The following is a 24,263-nucleotide window of genomic DNA, read 5'->3' as shown; positions in this document are numbered from 1 at the left end:
AAAAAATATTATTTAAGGACAAGGAAGCTTATCACATAATAAACCAGAAAAATATAAGAAAGCAGAGACAGTGAACATCAGCAACATTGCCTCAAAATATCAGGTTGAGCCACATGAAACTGTCAATATTTGATTGACTTACAAAAGCAGCAATTTCATAAAGTCAAAAGAATTAGGAAAATTTGAACCTCTTAACATATGATTTTAACATTGATCTGTTACAAACTGATAAAGTGATCAAAAGATTAATAATGATGTTGGATATTTGAAGAGCATGGTTTAGATACTTTATAAAATCCACATGTTTAGAATTGTCTCAACTCCTAGGTAATCTACATTCTTTGCAAGTTTTCAGGGAATACTTCCAAACATTGAACATACGCTAGGCCATAAAGGACATCTCAAATAATATCAAAGTATTGATAAAGCATACAGATTATATTCTCTGACCACAGCACAGTAAGAAGTCAATTCTGCCCTCCTCACCCCTCCCAAAAAATAAAAATAAAAAATAAAAAAATAAACCCAGCCCAAACTACCCCCGTATATTTGGAAACTAAATAGTGATTCTCAATTCTTCGTGGGTCAAGAAGGAAATCTGATGGAAGTTAGGAATAATGCCAAGCTGGTTTATCATGGTCTGATTTTTCCCATTTTATTCAGTTGGTGTGATTTCACATCTGGTAATGCCATTAAAACTAATACAGTAAGCCTCAGGTACCAAAGAGCCTGGTTTTTAGTGGGAAATACTATGAAGTCTTAAATGGCTTATTCATTTCACCCATTTGTCCACAGATCTTGTGTCTAGGTTTTACTTAGTGTTTCCTCCATTTTCTTCCCTGGGATTCCTCTAAGAAGCCCCCTGATCTTCACAGTTGTAAAGCCCACAGGTGTCGAGTACTTGTCATATGACCCCAAGGCTGTCATCACCCAAGGCCCTTCTTTGAACTGTGGGGATTGCTGAGAAAACACCCTGGGAGTATTTACACAGACAACCAAATGGCATCTCAAAATATCAGCTGCTTTCACGCATCACAAATAGGCTTCCCAATCCATAATATCACTTCCGGATTCACCCCTGTCATCCATCTTGTTGAAATATGCATCCCCTCTACTCATGGATGTGGGCGGATCTGATTGTGTTTCTTTAGAGATCCAAACACATGGAAGCACATGAATACACAATTGCTTAGAACAGCATACACTTCCAAATCAGAGCGATACCCATGAGAGCAGGGGGATGTATTTTGCTTCAGAGCGCATTTTCCAACCCAAGTAAAATGCTTCCTTCAAAATGTCGTGAGCATTAGAACACAAAGGGGAGAAAACATGCAGAGGTGAGCAAAGCTAAAATCTCTTCCTGTTAAAACAGGCCAGGGAATTCCATCTGCAAAACTCTTCCAGGAACATCATAATGTCAACATTCCAAAGGAGGCTAGAGCCCCCAGAATCAGGGTCTAGGATGCCAGAGAAAGGATGGAGAGGGATCCCCATGAATCCTGGGATTTTGTATAAGGGCAAAGGCTAAGGAGTAGGAAATAAAGTGTGAAACCCTATCAACACTGTTGACTCTGGACACCATCCTAGGAATGTCCCACTTCACTAATCGGAAGGTCTCCCAAGTAAGCAAAAGCCTGATGCCGTATGACAATGTCAGGTAACCAACTCATCTCTCTCTTCCTTTATGTCACCAGGGGTAAGTTCTGGCTTCCGGGAGCACAGCCTTTCTTAAGCGCAGGGTTTGGCCCATCTGTCACCCAGTATTTTAACAACATGGATAAAGAAGCCATAAAAAAAAAATGTCTTTGTGGATAAGGTAGAAGGGTATGGAAGTTTTTCTGTATTAATTTCCTTCAACATTATTATATTAAGATGATTTAATAAGTAAAAGTAATGACCATATTAGATTAAATGCATTCACCACTTATGACTCAGCAGCTCTGGCACAAAGGTCCAATTAAAGGGTCAGTCTTGTGAGGAAGTCAAGGACAGGGCATCAAATTTTACACAGAACACTCAGAGGTATTGAACAAATGAAGCTCATTGTCAGTCATCACTACTCTGTTATTCTGGAGCTGCCATTCCTCCTTGATGGCAGAGGGAAAAAAAATTGCCAGTGAAGATAACTTATTCTATTCCTGCTTGAAACATTTCACTTTGAGATGAACTCAGCCTCATTTGGGGAAATACTCCGTCAGTTCAAAAGTGGTTTCTTCCCTCTCTCCAGAGGTCACTTGTCCCACTCCTCCTCCCTCCAGCATGGTGTCTGGGTGCAGACGGAAGCTGACACATCCTTGTCCTCAGCTACCAGCTGGTAGTGTCTCTGGATGTCCCGGGCTGCTGTTTACTTAGGTGTGGCTCATCTCACTGCCCTTCTGGCATCTGCTGCTGACGCCTCAGGTCCCTGAGGGTCCCTCAGTTCACCAGGTGTGGGACCTTCATGGCCTCTCGCTTCCTTGCTCTGACCATAGGCTGATGCCAGGACCCAGCTACTCTCACTCCTGGGTGTCCTCTCACCAGGGCTGACAGAAACCCTGGGCCTCAAAGACCCCTCCATCCTGGCTGTTCTACCACCTCCAGACCATGGTGGACACAGTAAGAAAGTGCAGAGCAAAGGAGGTGAGCCAAGATGTGCTGAGTCTCCCTCAAACCATCTGGAATTTCTGTAAGGGTTTCTAACACCTCATCACCCCAATTTTGCTGAAGCCTGGTGGGGTGAGGCAAGGGGAAACCTGGGTGGGAAGGGGTCGGGGGGAGGCAGCCACTTCTCAGTGACCAAACTGTGGTACACATCCAGGTTTTACCCTCTCAGAGCTGCCTTCCCGCCTCTCATGGCAACCCTTTCTACTTCTTCTTCCTGTCTGGTGGAAATTGCCCCTAAGTCATTTCCTCTGCTGTTCTGCGCTATGGCTTTCTTTTGATCTAGGCTCATTCTTTCCCTGTTAAGAGAAACCACGAGAAATGCAGAAAACTCTTTTCTTTCCTCATGAACCTTGATTTCTCCATTGCTGTGGATTCAAAATACCACCTCAAAATTTGGATCTTAGCATTGACTCCACTTTCTTTGCTTTCTGCTATAAGAATTCTGATTTTCTCCAAAAGAGTGGAAACTACATCAACCAATGACTTACACTGTAGAATAAATCAAAGTGATTTTGCAAAGGTATGGGAGAGGTACAGGGGAACTGCAAGGAACAGTGTAACCGTTACCACCTCTAGACCCAAGACCTGATGACCTGAAGGAAGGGCTACCAAACCCAGAAGGATAGAGTGTGGAGAGAGAACCTGTAACCTTTAGGAAGGATCCTAGCAGGTCAAGGCAAACCCTCAGGGAAAGAGCCAGCCAGAGGAATAAATACTGGCATCTTTATCCTCCCCTCTTTTAATCCCCTATTGGAGCATCCCATTGGCCACACCTAAATGGACACCAGAAGCAAGACAGTCCATTGATATAATCCAGCCAGTGAGCTCCAGGATGGGAACAAGCAAAGGGTGGATATGACAGACAACGGAGGGTATCTAGCCCCAAATCTTTTCCCTGAAAGGAGAGTGGGGAACAGATCAAGTACAAGGGTGTATGAAAAAGAAAATCTCATTGGTATTTTTAAAAAATATTATATCCCTGTAACATACGTCTGTCTTACCCACAGTTTGATTTCTTCCAGTATTCATCTAAGTTTGTATTTCCACTAGATGCCCACAAATTTGCAAAGTGTTCTGATGCTAAAATAGCTACCCCCAGTGCTTGCTGTAGGCCAAGCACCATGGGAAGCTTTTTGTTGATGTGCTTTAGTACTTAAAAGAACCTTGTGGGGTAAGCATTACTATCACCTCCAGTTTACTGATGAGGAACCTGAGACTAAAAGAGTTAAAGAATTTGTCCAAGGAGCACCTGGGTGGTGCAGTCAGTTAAGCATCTGACTCTTGGTTTTGGCTCAGGTCGTGATCTCAGGGTCATGAGATGGAGCCCCGTGTAGGGCTCTGCGCTCAGTGTGGAGTCTGCTTGAGATTCTTTCTCTCCCTCTCCCTCTGCCCCTCCTGCTCATGCTTTTGCTTTCTCTCAAGTAAATAAATAAATGTCTTAAAAAGAATAGTTTGTCCAAGGTCATACAAGCTAGTCAAGAGTCCCTATAAGATCTAAGATCAGGCTGTCTAAGAGGGGCAGAGAGCTGGGAAGGGACAGTGGGGAACTGGGAAGAGCACCTCCTACCATTGCATTAGCTGCTTTTAAGTCACGGCTGACAGTCATCATCTGGAACGGCGAGGGGCCCCATGTCACCAGCTCGGTGTTCTAAGAGAAGTTTGCGATCCATGCTGCATAAGAAAGGCCCCCATTTTTAAATTTAATTGTTCAATTACAATTTTTCATCCCATTTCACAAATGGGTGAGTTAAACACACTGTAAGCTTCCAGTTTGCAGACATTGCTAGACTGTGACAGAGAAACTTCACCCAGCACCCCAGCAGCCCTCCACCCACACCGAAATGCTTGTCAACAGCCTTTACAGTCTACCAATAGTGCTTGTTTCTGGTCAAACTGACAGCCATTATGTTGGTAAGTTTAGTAAGAATGATATGATGGGCTATTTGTGATTACCAGCATGAATTAGGTACCATGCTAAGAACTATACCTGGGTCATATCACTTAAACTCCACAACAACCCCATAATTTGCATATATATCATTATCCATTTTACAGATGAAAACATTGGGTTTGGAGACATGAGGTCACAAGCCTGAAGTCACAAAATAGAAAACAGCAGAGCTAACGCACCAACTCAGGTCTCTCTAACTCCCAAACTTAGGCTTCTTCTACCCAGAGTCAAAGACTTTCCCCTGCAACTCTGAGATTGTAGATACGCAAACCAGAAATCGAGAGGGACAATCTTATTCTTCCAAGTCAGGTGCCAGTAAGAACCTCCAGATAATGCATTTTGCATTGCAGGCTGCTCCCCCACCATCCAAATATTATGCTTTCTAAAAGCACCACCCAGAAAAGAAAAGGAGATAAGCAAACAGAAAAGGAGATAAGCAAAGTAAAGAGTGGGACAGCGTGTACTCGGAAGTGGGCAGGCTGGTGGAAAAACAAACAGAATCTGCTGCAAATGAATAGGAAGGCAGAGATGCAGCTGAAGAAATGCTATGAGGTCCTTCAGTTCATGCTTGCTTTGCAGAGCAAAAGTCATTTGTACAGTTGCTTTAAAAGAAAATGAGTTCCACTCACTGAAACTCAAAGGACAATATTAAATAAGTAGATTGTATCATCCCCCTAAGCATGTCTTCCCAGCCACAAGTCCTTCTTTCTCCCTCCACGGCGTGTTTCTCATCGTCTTTTCTGGATGTTTCTGCCATCCCTCTCAGCACCAGCAGCTCTCAGACTCCTTGCACCCATTCCCCACCTAGCATTTTTATCCCAGTACAGGAATAAAGTCTGATCAAACGAGAAGTTGCAGAGGAGAAAATCCACGGTTACGTATTTCCACATGCTATGCCACTCATTAGATTTATTGTTGACCCTTGAGCCATCCCTAATTTCCCCAGCCTGAGTTGTCAGGAACTCCAAGGCATGTTCTCCCAAATGTTTCTGTCATTACTTCTAAAGTTACACCAATAAATGACAAACTTTACCCTTTTGAGAGACTTATTGCTGAGAGAATTCTTCATTTCTACCTAGAGCTTAGAAACAGGTTCATACATTCAAAACAGATTTCTGGTCCCCACCTTTCCACACAATGGCCATTGCGCCCCTAGGACTGCTCCTTCTCTGTAAGTAGCACCAGCATCCACTTGTTGCTCAGGTCAGAACACCAGCGGGTCTCTGGGTCTTCCTGTCCCTTGTCCCCTCTAGCCAGGGGGGGGCTTGCCAAGTCTACTCCCAAAACCTCTCCATCCCACCCTCCCCCGCCCACCTCCACCAACACACCTCTCACACCGAGGCTGATGGAGCCATCTCCCACCCAGCCTCCCCACCTCCCCTTCCTTCTCTCCAATCTCTTCTTCACAGATTGGCCAGCCTAATCCTCATGAAATGCAAATCCAAGCATGGCATACTCTCCTGGCTTTCTGCTTGCTTCTGGAATAAAATCTAAAATCCTGAACATTTCCCATGGGGCCCTGCCTGACCCAACGAGGGCCTCCCTCCAGCTGCATCACACACCACTTTCCTTCTCTCTGTCCTCTCCAGCCACAGTGGTTTGCTTTCTCTTCCTCAAATAGTCTAAGTCCTGGACTATCTCGAAGCCTTTACCGTGACTGTTTCCTCTGCCCAGATGCTCATCCCCTAGTGTCTCTTTGAACAGCTTCTTCTTACCTTCAGGTCTCGGCTCCTAATTCTTTTGCCTGAAGAGGCTTTTGGGACCACCCATTCCAAAGGGTGGCCTTTGACAGTTACTGGCTCCCCTGTTTATATCCTTTCTGGCACTTTTCACAAACTACAATTACTTCACTTACATATTTACTTACTATATTGTTTCCACTCTACTTCTAACAACTAACATAGAGTTTGGGACCTCATGTAACAAAGAAACACAGAACAAAGCGACAACGACAACAACAACAAAACATGAGTGTTGAGTGAAGAGAACCCACAAGCCCTCTCCTACAGCTTCGATAAAGCACAGACTCAGAGTGAAGGAAGAGATATCGCTGCCTGTGTGTGAAAGCAAACAGCAAGTTAAACTTATAAAAACATGCTTTTGAGCATAAGTTAAGATCCCCAAAGATATTTTCTAACTGAAGATGTGGAGCTGCAGAAGGAGATGCAAAGATAATAAACACATTTAATTTGAAACAGATGGAAATCTGGTCACTGGTTACTTGACTTGGGGCCCTTGAAAAAGTATTCTCTTCCCTTCAACATTTTGTGAGTATAATTTTCTAAGTGCCAGAATGTGCTCTCCTGGAGGACATCCCCAGCTCCCCGACGGTCCCCTGATGACAAGGCAAGGCTTAATTGAGTCCTGTGGACCCACACTCATTTGCATATCTGCCTGGATCTGGTCGGAGGTAAGGCACAACGACAACTTTATAAACAAGCATCCCAAAGTGAGGGAGGCACGTGAGGGTCCCTGAACAGGGCACCAGAGACATGTATAATAACACATTTATTGAGTGTAGATTTCCTTAATGTGCCAAAATATGCCTTAGGGTTGTCAGTACAAATGTTACAACTTGCTAGAAAAGTTGGAGGTATCTAGTGATCAGACACAGAGCAGATGTTCTTTTAAGCTGAAGAATTTTGTTTTCCTAAAGAGCTTCCCACCTACTTACAACTATGCGGCACACAAACTGCTTAAGCGGATCTTTGGAGAGGAGCAAGAGAACTACCCTAAGGGAGAGAAGCTTCAGGAATGGCAACTTCGGAAACCCAGTTTAGACTCATAAAAGAAAAATGATGCACTTTTAAAAAATTTGCATAGCACGGAGAAATGTTTAGGTTTCTGTCCAACATCAGTGAGGCTATTTCAACGACAGGTCCTAACCTGAGGCTCCAAGCAGAGACTCCGATGCTTCTATTTCCTTAACCATTCTCTTCTAATTATCACCTCTAGGATGCCAGTTTTCAGATTAAATTTCTTTGGCTTTCAGGGGAAAATGTTAAATCCACCAGAGATGCTGCCACTTAGTGCTCACCACAAAATTCCAAAGCAAAAGTCACGTCCTGCTTTCTGAGCCCTTGCTGTAGTCGGACACTCTTGATGAATCCCAGATGCAACCTTCATGGGCACAGCAGCAAGAAGCGCCCCCTGGACTTTCTGCTCCTAACTAACTCTGGTCTTCACTGCAGATCTGAGGTTGATTACATATGTCCCTCGACATTCCCTTCCACATAGTTAATATTTTGAATCTATTGTCTTTTGTTCTTCTCTACCTTTACCCAATACTTTGTCATCTTGCCATCCAACCATCCTCCCATTCATCCATCCACCCATCCAATATGGATTGAGGATCTGCCTCTTGCTAGGTATAGGTGCTATGTATTAAGAAGACATTGGTGAACCAGATAGAGCCTGTGACTTCATAGAACATAAAATCTAACAGTGGAAGTAGGTATGAAAACAGACCATTTATTGCACACTGGTCAATACTAAAATGGAGATACTTGAAAGATGCCAGAGAGGCGCATGGGTGGTTCAGTCGGTCAAGCGTCTGCTTTCAGCTCAGGGTCCTGGGACTGAGTCCCGCGTCAGGCTCCTGGCTCAGCGGGGAGTCTGCTTCTCCCTCTCCCTCTGCCTCTCCCCCCGATTGTACTCTCAAGCACGTGCCCTCTCGCTCTCTCTCTCAAACAAATAAATAAAATCTTTGGGAAAAAAAAGATACCAGAGACCAGAGGGAGGGCAGGTCTACATCTCAGGGTGAGAACTGGGGGGTGTCATGAACAGCACCATAGAGGAAGGGATGAGTAGGAGTTCCCCAGGAGGATGAGCGTTCAGGGGAGGGAAGGAGGGAAAGTGTTACATTCCAGGCAGAGGGAGAGAGACAAGCCAATCCCAGAAGCCTAAGAGCCAACAGCATTTCTGAGGCACTGGGATGGTTCTCCTGTTGAAAGAGCATTGGGGTTGGGAAGGGGAGAGGTTGAGTAGAACAGAAGATGAAGGGAGCAGGGTCAGGTCAGGAAGGATCTTGTGGGTCTTGTCCACTGGGGTGACTTGGATGTTGGAAAATCACTGAAGGGGGTGCCTGGGTGGCGTAGTCGGTTAAACATCTGACTCTTGGTTTCGATTCAGGTCATGATCTCAGGATCCTGGGATCGAGCCCCCGTCCTTGGGCTCCATGCTGAGCACAGAGTCTGCTTGAGATTCTCTCTTCCTCTTCCTCTGCCCTTCCCGCTCGTGCTATCTCTCTCTCTTTCTAAAATAAATAAAATCTTTAAAAAAAAGAAAATCACTGAAGAACGGCTTAATATTCTCCCCAAACACAAATAATTGATATAATGGGAAATGGGGGGAAAAAAACAGAAAACACAGTCTGATGAGCAGTATATTAACCCTACCCTCTAAAAATGAAATACTATGGTGACAGATGGTAGCTACATTGTGGAGAGCACAGCATAAAGCATAGAGAAGTCAAATCACTGTGTTGTGCACCTGAAACTAAAGTAACATTGTGTGTCAACTATACTCAAAAAAAAATTAAAGAGAAAATTCCTTGATATTAAAAATATATACACCAGGGGACCCTGGGTGGCTCAGTCGGCTAAGTGTCTGCCTTCAGTTCAGGTCCTGGGATCGAGCCCTGAATTGGGCTCCCTGCTCAGTGGGGAGTCTCCTTCTCCCTCTGCTTCTCCCCCAACTCATGCTCTCTCTCTCTCTCTCAAATAAATAAACAAAATCTTTAAAATATATATATATACGCACACACACACAAACACCAGCTCTTAGATGTTTCCTGATCTCCTGTGTCTCACCCCTGTAGGAACTGTTTTCTTTGTAATATATACGTGTGTATATGTGTGTAATTCCTTAGTGGCACTGTGGGAAGCATTAGATGTGGGACACCTGTTCTCCTATTGTTCTACTACTTGGGGGATATTCCCACCTTTCTCTCATGACTGTGCTATGCAAATATGCAAGAATAAGCTGCCAGCATCGATTTATTTTCTTCCCAGATTAAATGATTTTTCATGAAGTTGGAAGTTCCTGTTCAGCAACTTCCTCTTCTGACCTCATGCCAGGCCACTCACTTGGGGGTTACTGAGTCACTCAGAACATGATACCTGATGGTGGACTTTTTATCCTTAGAGTTCCCCATGAGAGGAAAAAGGAGAACAAGAAGCAAGAGGATCTGCCTGAAGACCAGTCCTTGCCTGATGGGCAGATGCTGCAGAAGGGGGAAGGTGCCCAGATCTTTAAGGACAAAGCAAAAGACACAGGAGGTGACAAGGCTACTAAGGAAGGCCCATCTCTTGGCAGAACGGAACCGAGAAAAGATGCCAAGGGTAAGGCCAGCCCGGGGCTGCAGACAAACCCCATCCCCGTGCATTTGCAGGCACCCTTGGGTTTATTAAATGGGGTCCTGGAGCTGGAGCTTCTCACGCAGGGGCAGAGCTGCTGGGGTAGGAAAAGCACTGTGGTTGCAAACAGCAAGTCTGCAGAGCTACTGCTATTCATGACTGAACTTCTGGCTCCAAAGCTCTAATTCCCATACTTAGGTATGATCCGGGGCTGAGCCAGAAAGGACCACAACAATGGAATGAAAGGCCGTGCATGCTGATTAGCTCAGGGGCCTCATTCTGTGTCATGGGCCCCAGAGGCGGCCTCATCTTCTCAGTAATGGAATCTGATACTTAGGAGGAAAAGCAGAGCGCACTTTTCCTGGGGTGGGGGATGGCTTTGTTCTGGCCAAGGGACCCCAACCCTTTCCCCATTGATCACCTCTGCTTCTGCTGAGTTGGGCTCTTCCACGCTGGGCTGCCTCTCAGCCCAGCAAAGCACGGACCTGAGCCCCAGCCATGTCCCATCGAGGCAGGGAAGAGCCACCGGCCAACAAGGTCTCCCTTCTAGTATGCGGAATGAACCACTTAGTGCTGGCAGCAGGTGTCTTCAGAGTAGGAGGCAGCAGCCACGGAGCTGATCCATGGGAGAGCAGCTAAGCCAGCTGAAAGCATGTCTCCTTGTTTCTCCTTTTGTAAATTCTCCCCCCACCCACCTCTCTGTCCCTTCTCCCCTGCCTCACCTACCTGTTCCCCAAGGGATGACTTACCCTTGCCTATGGCTCTCAAGCTCCAATTTACCAACCCTAATTTACCAAACATACGGAGTAGCTTGCGTTGTCTGTGCCCAGGGGGCTGGGGCGAGTCCTCTCTGCATCTCCATCTTCCTCTCGCTAAAGAAGTCAAACCTCCTGCAAATACATCTACACGGCATTTCTGCTAAGTGTGCCCCCTACCCCCGACAGGGGAGGGGAGAGCGAGGGGGGTATTTTTAAGATGAAAAGTTATCTTTAAGCCTCATTTGCTACCTGGAAGATGCAACCTTTTCTGATCATTAACATGGAGCCATCACTTATTCCACGTGCTAAACACAGTGACGAATGATAGCTGCCAGAAGGGGATACATAAATTCTCCTAATTACCCCCAGAGACCTATGCGCGTGGAATCAGAAAGGGCTTTCGTTATGTGGCCATTGCTCAGTTCTTGAAAGTCAGAGTTTCGCTTCCCTAAAAGCCTTCTCAGTTTTAGTCTCACTCGGGCCAATGAAAGCCATGATGATGGAACCAGATAAGGCAGAACTTGAAAAGTGGGGTTTTTTTTGTTTTGTGTGTTTTTTTTTTCTTTTTTTGCAAAGCTCGGTATTATCCCCCAGGACTGAAACTAGTAATTAAGGGGAATTGCAGGGTAAGGGAAGAGAAGAGATGTAGCAAAGCGATGTAGGAGAGAGAGGGGAGACCCTTTATTTTGGGATAAAGGCCTCAGCCTTGAAGCCAAGCAAGTGCAAAATCTTTGTTGCAGACACAGTTGAGGATGAGCTGTAAACTTCCAAGGCATGTGGGGGAAATCTCTGGCCTCCTCCTGTCTCTGAGCTCAGAGGCTTGCTGAGGGCATGCACAGAAGCCCAGGGCTTTTCCAGATACTTCCACAGAGCAGTGTGCTACTCCCCCACTCTTCCGACCTTCCCAATTTATATTCCTTTCCAGTTCTGTTTAGTGATCAGAGCCCCCCTTTGCTTTTTGACCTCGGTTTCCCAGAGCAGCCATTTATACAAGTCAGCTAAGCGACAAGAACTTTAGGGAGTGCATGGGATACAAAAATGGATGCGTTCCCTCCCTCCCTGAATCTTTGCTGAGCACCCACTCCGTGTCAGGCTCTGTTCCAGTGCTGAAAATACCTTGGTGAATAAAACCAGTAATCAAAGACACAAATGCAGTGAATGCATTAAGGGGCCCTGTGCTGTTCTCCAGCTCATCCCCAGCCCTCCAGAGCAATGTTGGCAGAGGGTGAATGTGAGCCGCGTTCCCACCCACTTACAGTCCAGTCTGGGCCAAATCAATTATCTCAGGAGGATTCCAGTGCTTGCTCCAGAAGAAAGGAGTGCTTTGGGAAGCTTTGGAAGCATTTATCCTGAGAGCCTGAAGTTCAGAATCCACAGACTGCCCCCATGTGAGCCCTTCTGGTTCGTATTTTCCTCCCCCTTGAAAGTAATTAAGCTTTTCTTCCATTTGGGGGTTTCTACCCACTTCTGACCCCAAAAGGCTCAGGAAATTACAAAGCAAGTTTTCCAACAGATGCTTTTCCCAGCGTCAGACGGTCCAACACAGCTGCCAATTTGCTCTCACTCCATCTTGCAGACCTGGCGCATTCAGAAGTAAAAATGGCCCCTTGCTTGCTTGTGGAATGCCCAGCGGCAGAAGCGAGGCTACCTTTCACCACCTGAGAGGCACTCCTAACCACACAGAGGGTCTGCCAGGCAAGAGATCCTGGCAGGAAACATCCATAAGGGTAGGATGTAAAGATCGACGGTGAAGTGGTGGAGTGTGTGTGTGTGTGTGTGTGTGTGAGTGCATGAGAGAGAGAGAGAGATGGGGGGGATAGAAAAAGGGAGGGAGGGAGGGAGATTCATACATGTTTAAGAACTGGGTGAAATGGGCTTGCTTGGAAATGTGCGCTTTCCACAGCAATCTTTGGAATCTTAGGGCAGAGCGGAGCAGGGTTGACCGCGTCAGAAGGATCCGCAGCCATGCCCCGTCAGAAAGACATGTGTTGTATGAAATCCGAACCACAACCCTTGCTGATGACCCGCCTCCACTTGGGGGGATCTGGGGCGATTTGGAAGATTGTAGATCAAAAGGAGAGCTTGCTCCAATTTGTCAGAGTCAGGAAAACACAGCATTCAGACCAGTATTGGGTAACTGCACATCCTGTCTAAACACGTTCCCCAAGCCTTGATGGTTTAGCACAGCATGACTTGGTTTTCTCTGAAAGCAGCAGATGATTGAAAAAGAAAGGAGAGGAGACAGAGCAAAAGCTCAGAGACGATGACGGGTCCACCACTGACATGCCTCATGGCTTTGTGCAACTCGTCCCAGATTTTGGTGCTTTGGTTCTGCCTCATGCAGAACGGAGCTCGTTGTGTTCAGAGCATCTGAGAATCACCAAGTTGGGAGAGATCTTCAAGGTCGTAGTCTGACCACTAAGAGCCTGACACCTAGTAGACACTAATAATTCTAATCCATCAGTGAAGTCATCGAGTGAAGGAGAGAACATGTGAATGCTGGGATCCCTGTACACCATCTCCACAAGAAGTCATTCGATCTAAAGTGCCAGCAGCGACATGACCATCTGCTGAGATGGGCCACTCTGTCTTCGGCAGCTGCAGCTGTTGACATCGTAAGCAAATCCAAATCCAAATCCAGAACTGCCTCCTGGAAGCTCCCATCACTGGCTCCAATTCCACCCATCGGGGCTGGGTGAGATGGGTTTGATCACTCTTCTATGAGGCAGTGTTTAATAACTGTCGTGTCTCCCACTGGGTTCTCTCTTCTTCAGTCTAATTATTCCCACCTCCTTCAGCCATGCCCCAAATCACAAGAGAGTTTTAGGGTTTTTTTGTTTTTAATTTTTTTTAAAGATTTTTTTATTTATTCATTCGAGACACAGAGATACAGAGAGAGAGAGAGCACGAGCAGGGGGAGAGGCAGAGGGAGAAGCAGGCTCCCCGCTGAGCCAGGAGCCGGACATGGGGCTCGATCCCAGGACCCTGGGATCATGACCCGAGCCGAAGGCAGATGCTTAACCATCTGAGCCACCCAGGCACCCCAAGAGAGTTTTAGGGTTATAGTGTCTGCACCATTGCCATCATTGTCCTCTGAATGAGAGACAGTTTGTCTAGGTGCTCCTGAGCTGAATTCAGTGATTCATCTGTGATTGGACCAGGAAGGGAAAACTGGGTCTGTCCCCTTCTTGTTGCAGATCCTGTGTCTAATGACGCAGGCGATTGCCTCACTGGTGTGTGCAGTGGCTAAGCCTACTCATCTTACCCCAAAGCTGAATATACTTTTAGATCCCAAACAGATGCTCGGTTACGGGTTGCTCAAGGACAAAGAGCAATTCTTTGGGTCTTCTGTGCTTCAGACAAAATTAAACACATCAGGGCCAATGAGTGATTCATAATTGCGGTTAAATTCTATTTCAGCCACCCTCCTCCCCATCTCACACCATTATGCATACTTCCCACAAGTCAGTAATGAAGGAGAGAGGCATCCCTGAATCCCCCTCTCACCCTGATTATAACTCTAGAAAAGGGTCCTTAAATTATAATAAAGATGTTGAATTGTTCCTTGCACATGTTAATACTGGACAGTTTACCAAGTATTTTTCAAATACTTGGGGAGTGTACCTTATTTTTTACATTTTTATATCAGACAGAATTACATTTGCCCTGAAGGGATAAGAAGAAAAAAGTTCCACCAACAGAAAGAGGACTGTATTTCCCCCATATGACAAGATGTCCAGAGGAAAGTAGTTCAGGGCTGGCAGGGGGCTCCATGATGGCATCAGAGACCCAAGCCTCTTATCATGAGGTTAAGTCCTCATGTTCACAAAATGGCTGCTCACCTCTGTGCATCACATCTATCTCCCAGGCAGAAAGAGGACAGGTGAGTGAGGAGAAAAGAGAAAGATACATTCTAGCTGACTGGAATAAAATAGTAACTTTCCAAGACACCTCTTTCCCTCCAACAAACTTTTACACACACACACACACACACACTGGAAAAGCTGGATTAAAACGTACATTACCACTACTAGAAGTAAAGATTAGCTTTTCTTTAAGGAAGGGCAACTCTAATAATCACGATGGTCTAAACTCTGGATCCAATCAGAAAAGTAGGTCGGCATCCTCCCATCGGGAGCAAAACAGATGGGTGTCACCATGTGACCACGGCCATGTCTCTTTTTTTCTTGAGGTTTCTTTGATGTTCAGTAAATTGGCTTTTGTGCTCCCGGTCCTTATTAAAAGAGTTTACCTCAGCCCTTCTCCTGGGCATGACTTCCAAATGTGTCTCCACATTTGCTATGATTCCACTTCATTTCACAAAGGCTTTGGTATCCGCCTTGGTTTTGTCCCATTTATAGTTTACAGAAAATCGGGGAGCTGATGCAGATGAGCCTTATTTCACAAACCGACGCTAGTGTCAATGTCAAACAACAAGGGGTCAGAAATGGCAGGGTTCCACTCGCAGTTCCACCATTCCTAATGTGCAACCTTGGCCAAGTCCTGTGACTTCTCTGCATCATTATTACTTCACTAGTGTATTAGTTTTCCATTGCTGTGTAACAAATTACCACAAACGTAGCAACCTACAGCAATGCCTGCTCATTATCTCAGTTTCTGTGGGTTAGGAGTCCAGGCACAGCTTAGCTGGGTCCTCTGCTCAGCTCTTATTTGAGACTCAGGGTCGTTGCCAAAGTCCATTTGCTTGCAGCTTTAGAAATCTTGGTGGCATGCTGGGGGGCTTGGGTGACACAGTCGGATTCTTGGTTTCAACCGGGGTCATGATCTCGGGGTCATGATCTCGAGGTTGTGAGATCGAGCCCTGTGTCAGTCTCCATTCTCAGTGCAGAGTCTGCTTGGGATTCTCTCTCTCCCTCTCCTTCTGCCCCTCCTGCTCATGTGTATGCTCTCTCTTTCCCTCTCTCTCTCTCAAATAAATATTTTAAAAAGAAAAAAGAAAAAAAAAAAAAGAAATTATGGTGGCATGCTTCTATATGGCCAGCATGACTTGAGTCTCGAGCCCCCTGAACTTCTTTTAAAGGGCTCACCTGATTAGGTCAGGCCCACCCAAGATAAACTCCCTTTTTTTTTTTTTTAAATTTTATTTATTTATTTGACAGAGAGAGACACAGCGAGAGAGGGAACACAAGCAGGGGGAATGGGAGAGGGAGAAGCAGGCTTCCCGCGGAGCAGGGAGCCCGATGCGGGGCTCGACCCCAGGACCCTGGGATCGTGACCTGAGCCGAAGGCAGACGCTTAACCATCTGAGCCACCCAGGCGCCCCTAAACTCCCTTTTAATTAATTTATAGTCAACTGATCAGGGGCCCTGATTACATCTGTAAAATCCCTTCATCTTTGCCACAATGTAACATAATCATGAGCTATAGCTCATCATATTCACAGGTCCTGCCCACACTCAAGGGAAGAGGACTATACAGGGCGCACATAATAGGGGGCAGAATCTCAGACCATCTTAGAAGTCAGCCCACCATGCCCTTCAACACGAAGATACAAATAGGACCCATCTTATATGGTCACTCTGAAGATTAAAGGAGACGGTGAATATCACAGGAAGCATCCAGCCAGCGACAGCTGCTGTAATTATTCCAGCATTTCTAAGTATCTACTACATGGCAGGCCCCACGCTAGGAGCTGCGGATTCAGAAAATAATAACGTAAACCTTGCTGTAAAAAAATCACGGTATTTCTCTAACACTAAATACTCCACCCCCGCCCACCCCAACCCCGTTCAAATCTGGCAAAAAGCAGTAAAGCTTTAAAATCCAACGAAATGACTTTTTGATACAAAGACTCAGGGTTGTTTGTTTTTTTTTTTTTTTCCACTTATTGAAGCCACTGTCCAAAATAAAAAGTGCTGACTCCAATCGAATACTATAATCCACAGGATCATTATTTCCACCCTTAAAAGCCCCTCCTGGTTTGGCCGCTAACTTGCAGTCAGAGGAGCGCTGTCTGGTAAAGCTGTGACAGCACACGTGAACTCAACTCTCCCTCGGTGGTTCTTAGCCTTGGCTGCTCACGGTCGAATCCCCTGGAGGGCTTGTCCAGGGTCCCACCTGCTGAAACACAGGTGCATTTGGCCTGGGGTGCAGCCTTGCTTTGGAATTTTTTAAGCCCCACCCTCTCCCCCAGGAGGCTCCAACACACCACCAGGGATGAGAATTTCTGCTGGAGCCAAAGTCTGATAGTTTCCCACAGTCTGAAAGCCAAATTCCCCTTAAAGAGAAACTGTTGAAGACAAGACGGGCCAGACGCGTGAGCGGCGGATAAAGGATTTTCCCATTTACTTGCAGCAAAGAGACTGAAATTCAACACATTTCACACCTTTTCAAGCCGCTCTCCCAGGTCTGGACTGCTGTTCCTTTTCGCAGACAGCCCGCCTCTGGGTGGGGAGTAGCTGGGATCGTGCTGAGCACAGAATACATTGCCCAGAAAGCTGCATGTCTTCCACCCATTCATTCAGTCTTTATTTACTGTCACCTGCATGTATAGAGCACCTACTGTATGCCAAGCTTCAGGATGGGTGCTGGGGTTTCAAAGACCAGCGGAACCCAAACTGTGTCTTCAAGAGCTCAGAGTCTAATGCCAAGATGCAAAGATGCCCTTCCTGGACCAGACGAGAAATGCTTTCTGGATTGAGGGCACGAAGCTACTTTTTAAGTTGTAAATAATCTTTTTAAAAACTTTCTCCGTCTTCTAGGACTACGTGTATCTCCAGGGTTTAATCAGTCCCAGAGGGCAGCCTCTTTCCAACTTCCCCTCCATCTCCCTGGCGACCATTCTCTTCCCCCACCCCACCCCCCAAAAAAATTACCAAGGAGAAGAACATAAAAACTGCCGAAATTGTCATATTATTGCGTAAGGAAAAAGAACAACATGAAGCCCCAGCCTCCGCCCCTCCCATCCCTTCTAACCCTCTGGAGCTTTTCTCCCGACAAAGGGGCACCCTGCACAACCCGGGACCGCATCCTGAGCTCGGTGGGGGCTGGCTCCTTCCACCTGCAGAACAGCCCCTGCTTCCAGCAGGACTGATTGCCAATGCCGCAGAAAGCAAACACCGACTGAGGAGGCTTTGGCAAAGCCCAGGGAAGCTGCTTTCCTCTTTTTTTTTTTTTTTTTAGGGGGGGGGAGGGGCAGAGGGAGAAACAGCATCTTAAGCAGGCTCCAAGCCCAGCTCAGAGCCCAAGGCGGGGCTCTGTCTCACGACCCTGAGATTATGACCCGAGCCAAAATCAAGAGCCAGACCCTCACCCGACTGAGCCACCCAGGCGCCCCTGGGTTCCTCTTTTAAGATAACACTAAGCCTGTGGCACAGCTGTCTGAGACAGAGCTGGTGGTGTAAAATTAGGACAGGATTTGGTCTGCCTGGGTCTAGAGGGGACCTTCCCCCCCAGAATAACACATGTCCCTACGGAGACCGGAGAGGGAGTTCAGCTGGCAGTTCATGCCCCGCCCCCAAAACGCCTTCCCCCTTTCATTTGTCTTATAAATGCTTCCTGAGAATCCACTGTGTACAAGACCCTGGGCTGGGCTCTGCTAGCCCACCACCACCCTACTTCCACCAATGAAGGTTTTTAAAATGTCGGAACCTTACTATGGTCTCAAAAATTAAGTATTCCGGCAGATGCTAGAAAAAGTCATTCTGGGTTATTTTTTTTAAGATTTATTTATTTGACAGAGAGAGAGAGAGAGCACAAGCAGGGGGAGCAGGAGAGGGAGAAGCAAGCTCCCTGCTGAGCAGGGAGCCCGATACGGGGCTCGATCCCAGGACCCTGGGATCATGACCTGAGCCGAAGCAGCTGCTGCACCAACTGAGCCAGCCGGGCGCCCCTGCATTATTTTTTTCTACCTACTCTGGCATCCTGGGGAAACTGCTATGTCAAGCCTACTTCATTCTCTAGTTTGAAATTCTGTTGGAAGAGCAATGCTTCATCCCGGGGTTGCTGAAAGCTTTCAGGAACCACATGACCAAATACCACCCAGACCCAGGTCTCCCACCCTGGCTGTCCACAACATTGGCTCCTAAAATCTAGAGAAAAGGAAAGGAGCAACACCTAAGGTCATGGCTGGCTCAGTAGAGGAAAACCTAGAGGTGGAGTCTTGCCATTAGTTATGGCTTTGGTGCATGTGGGGGGGCGGGGAGGGAAGAAGCAATTTTGTCCAACATCATTAGGAAGTTAAATTACACCGAGGCAGGACTGCATCGCATGCTTCAAAATCGTCAGTGTGAAAATCAGTGATTAAGGGTCACGGTGATGAGATCATTTACTCTAGGACTCGAGAGCCTTGTATCTCTAAATGAGCCTTCGATTCCTAAGTTGGTTTAAATGTGGTCATGCATAAGGTCTAGAATATGAACTGGATGGCTTCAAGTTCCCTGGGAACCCTAGACTTTGGATTAGACCAGCCAACCTCGGCTTGGTTTGCTTAAGGCTTGGTCATGGGCCAGATGTCTATCTTGCACAGTGATTTTGAAATTGCTGAGAAAACTTCAGAATCCTTGTTTCTATTTTGGAAATTAGCACTTGTCTCCTTGGAACAGGGGTTGTAGTGAAGCATCCACTAATGCAGGGGGTGGCAAACTACAGCCCATTAGGCCAAATTTGTCCTGCCATCTGTTTTGGATGACTTGCAAACCAAGAATGGTCTTGCCGTTTTTAAATGGCGGAAAAAAAAGAAATCAAAAGAATAAAATTTTGTGATACATGAAAATGATATGAAAGTCACATTTGGTGCCCACCGATAAAGTGTTACAGAAACACAGCCACACCTACTCATTTACTTGTTATCTGTGGCTACTTTTGTGCGGCAACAACCACGTTGTGTAGTTGCAACAGAGATGATATGGCCATAAAGCCTAACGTTTTTACCATCTGGCCCCTCCAGAGAAAGTCTGCCGACTTCTACGCTGATATGAAAAAATAATTCTGCATAAATCCAAAAAAGTGAGAGGGTCACATAATTCATTATTTAATTAACCTAATTAAACGACTATATTGAAGCCCGTAATGATCTTCTCTACTCAGTTAAACCCCCAGAGCAATAATTAACTCAACTCGTGTGGCATCAGCAAAACAATTTGCCAATAATGCATCTAGCAAAGACAACTGCCCACTGTGCTTATCATATTCCAAAAAGCAAATCAGACTATCCTATAGGTTCCATGTGTCTCTCCTAACGAGGGCTTTCATTCTTGGCTCTGGGTTGAGGGTCTGCTTCCTTCGAACCTCCCTTGTTATTCTGTGGGTGGGGTCAAACACAAAGAAATGAACCCTAGGTCTAGCGCTGTGCATGGATCCTAACAGCATGGCATTTCTCTCCTCACTTCCCTGGAACAGACTGGAAGCTGCCGGTCCCACTGGGACCTGTTTACCCACCATTAATCTCGAGTTTGAGCACCACCAAAGCTATGGGACGAAGCTGGGACTTTTCTCCTCCAATAGCAAAAAGCTTACGAATACGTGATGTGAGTCTTCCAAGGATCCCTTTTTCCCCTTACCCTTCGCACACTGAGGAATGACAGCGTGCCCCGCACAGGGGTACGCTCAGCAAACAAAGAGCTGACAAGGACCAAAGGAGCAGGAGTAAGTGGAGTGAGACACTCACAGAAGTCAAGTGGGGGACACAGATCCCTGGGGTAAAGGGTCGGGAAGCCCAGAGGAGGAGGAGTTTGGGGGGGGGCGTGGGCTAGGGCTTAACTCTGGTGGAGGTGGCCCTTCACTGGAAGCCAAAATCAGAGCCCTGAAAGAGGAATAGGAGTGAGGCCGGGGAGGAGTAAGGCGAGGGCGGGGGTGGGGGGGAGGCAGGGCAGGGGTGGAGGGGGGAAAGACCCGGGCAGAAAGCGAGGCTTGCGCTGTGTTAAGAAGGTGACAATGATGCTGGAGATGCTACCTCTCCCAGAGGAAGGCAACGTGGCAAGTCAGGGAAAGGAGGAGGGCGGCAGGAGGCCCGGCTGGAGGCCTCTCATTGTGCCCTGCAGACGTGCTCTGCCCTCTGGGGGACTCTGGCCCCGTCCAGAGTGCTCGGGGTGCCCGGGAGCCATGTACATCCCTGCGGCTTCATGCCGTCGCTCTTCAAGGTGGGCTCTGAACACCGCCTTCCTCGGAACAGAGTCACCACCCTGAAGCAATGCAGTGAATTTATACTCGATGCAAGAGACGGTAACAGAGAGACAGTCCTCCCACCTGGCTGGGTCTCAGTTTCTCCATGCAGGAGGTGGGATGTTGGATCTCTGGAATCCCCAGTGGCGCCTGGTTTTGGTCAGCTCCTCCGCCCGCCTCCAGAGCTGCTAGCATGGTGTCCTTCGGGCTCCTTATGGTCAGTGCTGCAGAGAAGTAAAATAACACGCATCTGTTTCCTGCTGTGTGGGCGGCAGGAAATGGCCCAAGCCCCTAATTGGGATGAGGTTCCTGCGGCGTGTCCAGCCGCCCACTCCTCAGCAGCCCCCACCCTCGCAGGTGTGTCGGCCGGGAAGGAGGGCACGTTCGGTCATCAGCAACAGGAATCCGTCCCCTCCCCATGTTCCCAACCGTGTCCCTGCCTCTGTGGGGTGTAAAAGTGTCACCTGTTCAGGCAGGGAGGGCAGGGCATGCCCGGGGTGGCCCCGGGGTCAGAATCTAGGCTGGGCACCACTCTCCCACTGGCCACACACGGGCAGAGCTAGGAGGGGTAGCAGCTCCTTGGAGAAACTGGTGTGCAGGCAGAATTTGATGCTCTGTTGTCAGCCCGGAGAGGCTAGGGCAGGAGAGGGATCTGAGTGAGGGTGGGATCGTCAGGAACCGGGAAGACCAGGTGAAAGCAAGCATCACGGCAGTTGGAAGGCAGGGACTGACACTGTCGGGCAGTGGGCACCCAGCAGGACCCTCCAACAGAGAGCTGGGTCCAGGCAGAGGGTGCCGTGAAGGGGAACTCTCTGGCTTGGGAAATCCACTGTGCACCTTACGGTGGCGTCTCTCCTAGCAGAATGCAGGCAGGGCTCCTTTGTGCCTCAGTTTCTAATAGAAGCCAGATTATAATCACAAGATAGGACCCTGCAACATACATCGCACCCTGCCTCCTGCCCCTTGCCTCCAAGAAGGATAGCTTGCAACCCATGGCATTCTTGACATTCCAGTTTCATATAAACCGTGCCATTTTAAGTCTGGAAAAAATAATCCATCATACGGGTGGGTGGTGAGTGCCCAAGTTCCTGTAGCGAGTGGCAAGCTCCTAACTAGAACTCAGTGCCCTGACCCACAATTTAGCATGTCAGGCTCCCAGCAACAAACAGAAGGGATGGCCCTTCGATCCATCTCCCAAGGCCATAGAAGATTAAGAAAGGTAAATGGAAATCCAACTAATAATCAAGAGGCATGAACAAGAGCGGGCTGTTTTTAAAAAGTACGCCTTGTCTTGGTGTGAGCACATGGGACTCGGTAACCACGTGCTACCTGGGCCCTCAGCTCCTCACTGCAGGTGCATGTGGCCCATCTGCCCCAGCAGGGCCCCTTCCAGCACTTCATGGACATGAAGGCAGAGAAGAGACTAGCCGGACGGAAGGAGCGCCGCAGTCGCTTTGGAGACATCAACGTGCACAAATGCTATCAGTTTGGGCAGATCTTCTCCCCTTTCCAGGCCCTCGCCACAATGGTGAGCAAGCTTCTCCTTGGAAAAGCGTTTGTAAGTCTTTCAGTGAGAACACGGACAAACCCCAATTCTGTCCACTTTTAAGAAATATGTTAGTCAGTTCTGGTCACAAAAACGCTGCGTAACAAGCTACCCTAAAATTTACTGGCTTATCATTACAACTCCCATGTTTCTCACTTGCTAGCCTGCAGAGAAATACACTCATTCCATTTCTATTGACTGCAAGGTCATAGGTAGGAGGGAGTGAAGAACTGAAAACAATAATCCCATCTACCACAAGAGACTAACTGTAGCCTAGTCCCTAACAGACAGTAACCTTAGGCTTAGGGGGAGATCTGAAGGCAAAAGGGTTGTAGCTGTGGTGTTCTGAAATAAGACCATTTCAAGAGGAGAGAGAGGTCTGGGGAAGAGGGAAATTTTTGGGATAAGGGAAGATGGTTCTGGCTCCTATCCCTCTACCCTACCTGTGACCTTCTGGACTCATGTCAATTCAAGTGGGACCATTCCTAAATGCATTTCCTTAAAACCATTACTGTGATGTCTTTCTAGACATACATGCTTATGATTCTAACATTTGAGTGTGCATATGAATCACTTGGGAAGCCTGATTATAATGTAAATTCCCAGGCTTATAGTGATTTCAGTTCAGAGGGTTTGGGTGGGGTCTTGGAATTTCCTTTGTTAACAAATTCTCTGTTCACCACCTTCATGCATCGTCACTCGGGCACTCCTTCCCAACCTTGTTCACTTCATCAGCTGGCAGCATGACCAACCCATCCTTGTTTGCCTATGGATGGGGAAGAGCAGCACCCATGTGTTGGGTTTGTACCATGTGCCAGGTGTAGTGCTAAAGGTTTTACCAATCCTTAATCTTCATGACCTCCACCACATTAACATCACCGTCAAGTTATCGATGAGCCAAGAAAAGCTGAGACATGTTAAGTAACTTGCCCAAGATTATCATTGCTCAGTGCAGAGCCAGGATATGAACCTGCTATGCTAGACCAAGTGCTCCCCGCCCCGCAAACTGTACGTCATTGCCATTATTCTCCACCTTGTAGGAGATGCAAAGACTGGTGTTTCCCCAAGACCTGCCCATGAGTCCAAACCTGCAGAGAATGGGAATTTCCTGCACCACTGAAGGGAATCTCCAGGTTGCAGAGCTGGGCGTGAGAAAGGATGATAGCAACCACAAGAAAGAGAAGCCAGCGAGTCACATTAAAATGCCTTTATTCCCCCCAATAGTTAAAGCAACAAAATCTAATGACATGAAATAATAAAAATTTTAAAACTGCATTCTGGCACCTTACTGCAAGACTTTGCATTAAAACAGTTAGAGACCAGAGACTCAGGAACACTGAAACGTTCTCAAACCTGACTTAACATTTAGATAATTTGAGAGCCACCAACATGCATCTGTGTGAATATTCTGGGGAAAGTGAGAAAATTAGGAGCTGCAATACTTAACTAGAACTGAATCCTCAATAGGTTTTCCTCAGAAGTCTAAAGATGTGGGAAGGGATGGCTATGGTTCAATGAATCAAGAACCCCACTTTTTCCATCTCCTGGTCTACCATCACCAGAGTGTTGGATGGCAACCTCGGGATTCACTCCTTGTGGTGACAAAGCGGTTGCCACTGCACCAAACACCACATCCTCACATGAGCACATCCAACACAGGAAGGCCAAAGTTTCTCCTCATGCTACAAATATATGCACACGTGTACACACACACACATACACACAAGGAGAACCTTTCCTGGGAACCACTCAGCAGATTTTTCAGCAATTCTCGGCTAGGATGGTGCAACTTGCCCATGCTATAACCAAAAGGAAAGCTGGGAAGCAAGTTCTACCATCACTGAAAGAAAGTAATAAAATGACTGATGGGGGATCAATCAATGTCT

The 24,263-nt window shown here is 47.0% G+C and overlaps 1 protein-coding gene across 1 annotated transcript; it reads left to right on the top strand.

The window, feature by feature from the left end:
- The first annotated feature begins 9,707 nt into the window (after positions 1-9,707).
- LOC116648133 lies at positions 9,708-23,633 on the top strand. The gene is made up of 4 exons (XM_032429971.1): positions 9,708-9,936; positions 20,070-20,197; positions 22,186-22,359; positions 23,418-23,633. Exons 1-4 carry the CDS (start codon positions 9,708-9,710, stop codon positions 23,631-23,633), a joined length of 747 nt encoding a protein of 248 aa, XP_032285862.1.
- Positions 23,634-24,263: the final 630 nt, after the last annotated feature.

This window comes from Phoca vitulina, unplaced genomic scaffold, assembly GCF_004348235.1.
Source record: "Phoca vitulina isolate PV1807 unplaced genomic scaffold, GSC_HSeal_1.0 scaffold41, whole genome shotgun sequence".
Classification (NCBI taxonomy): domain Eukaryota; kingdom Metazoa; phylum Chordata; class Mammalia; order Carnivora; family Phocidae; genus Phoca; species Phoca vitulina.
Note: the sequence above shows the minus strand (reverse complement) of the source record. Positions and strands in the feature narration are given on the sequence as shown.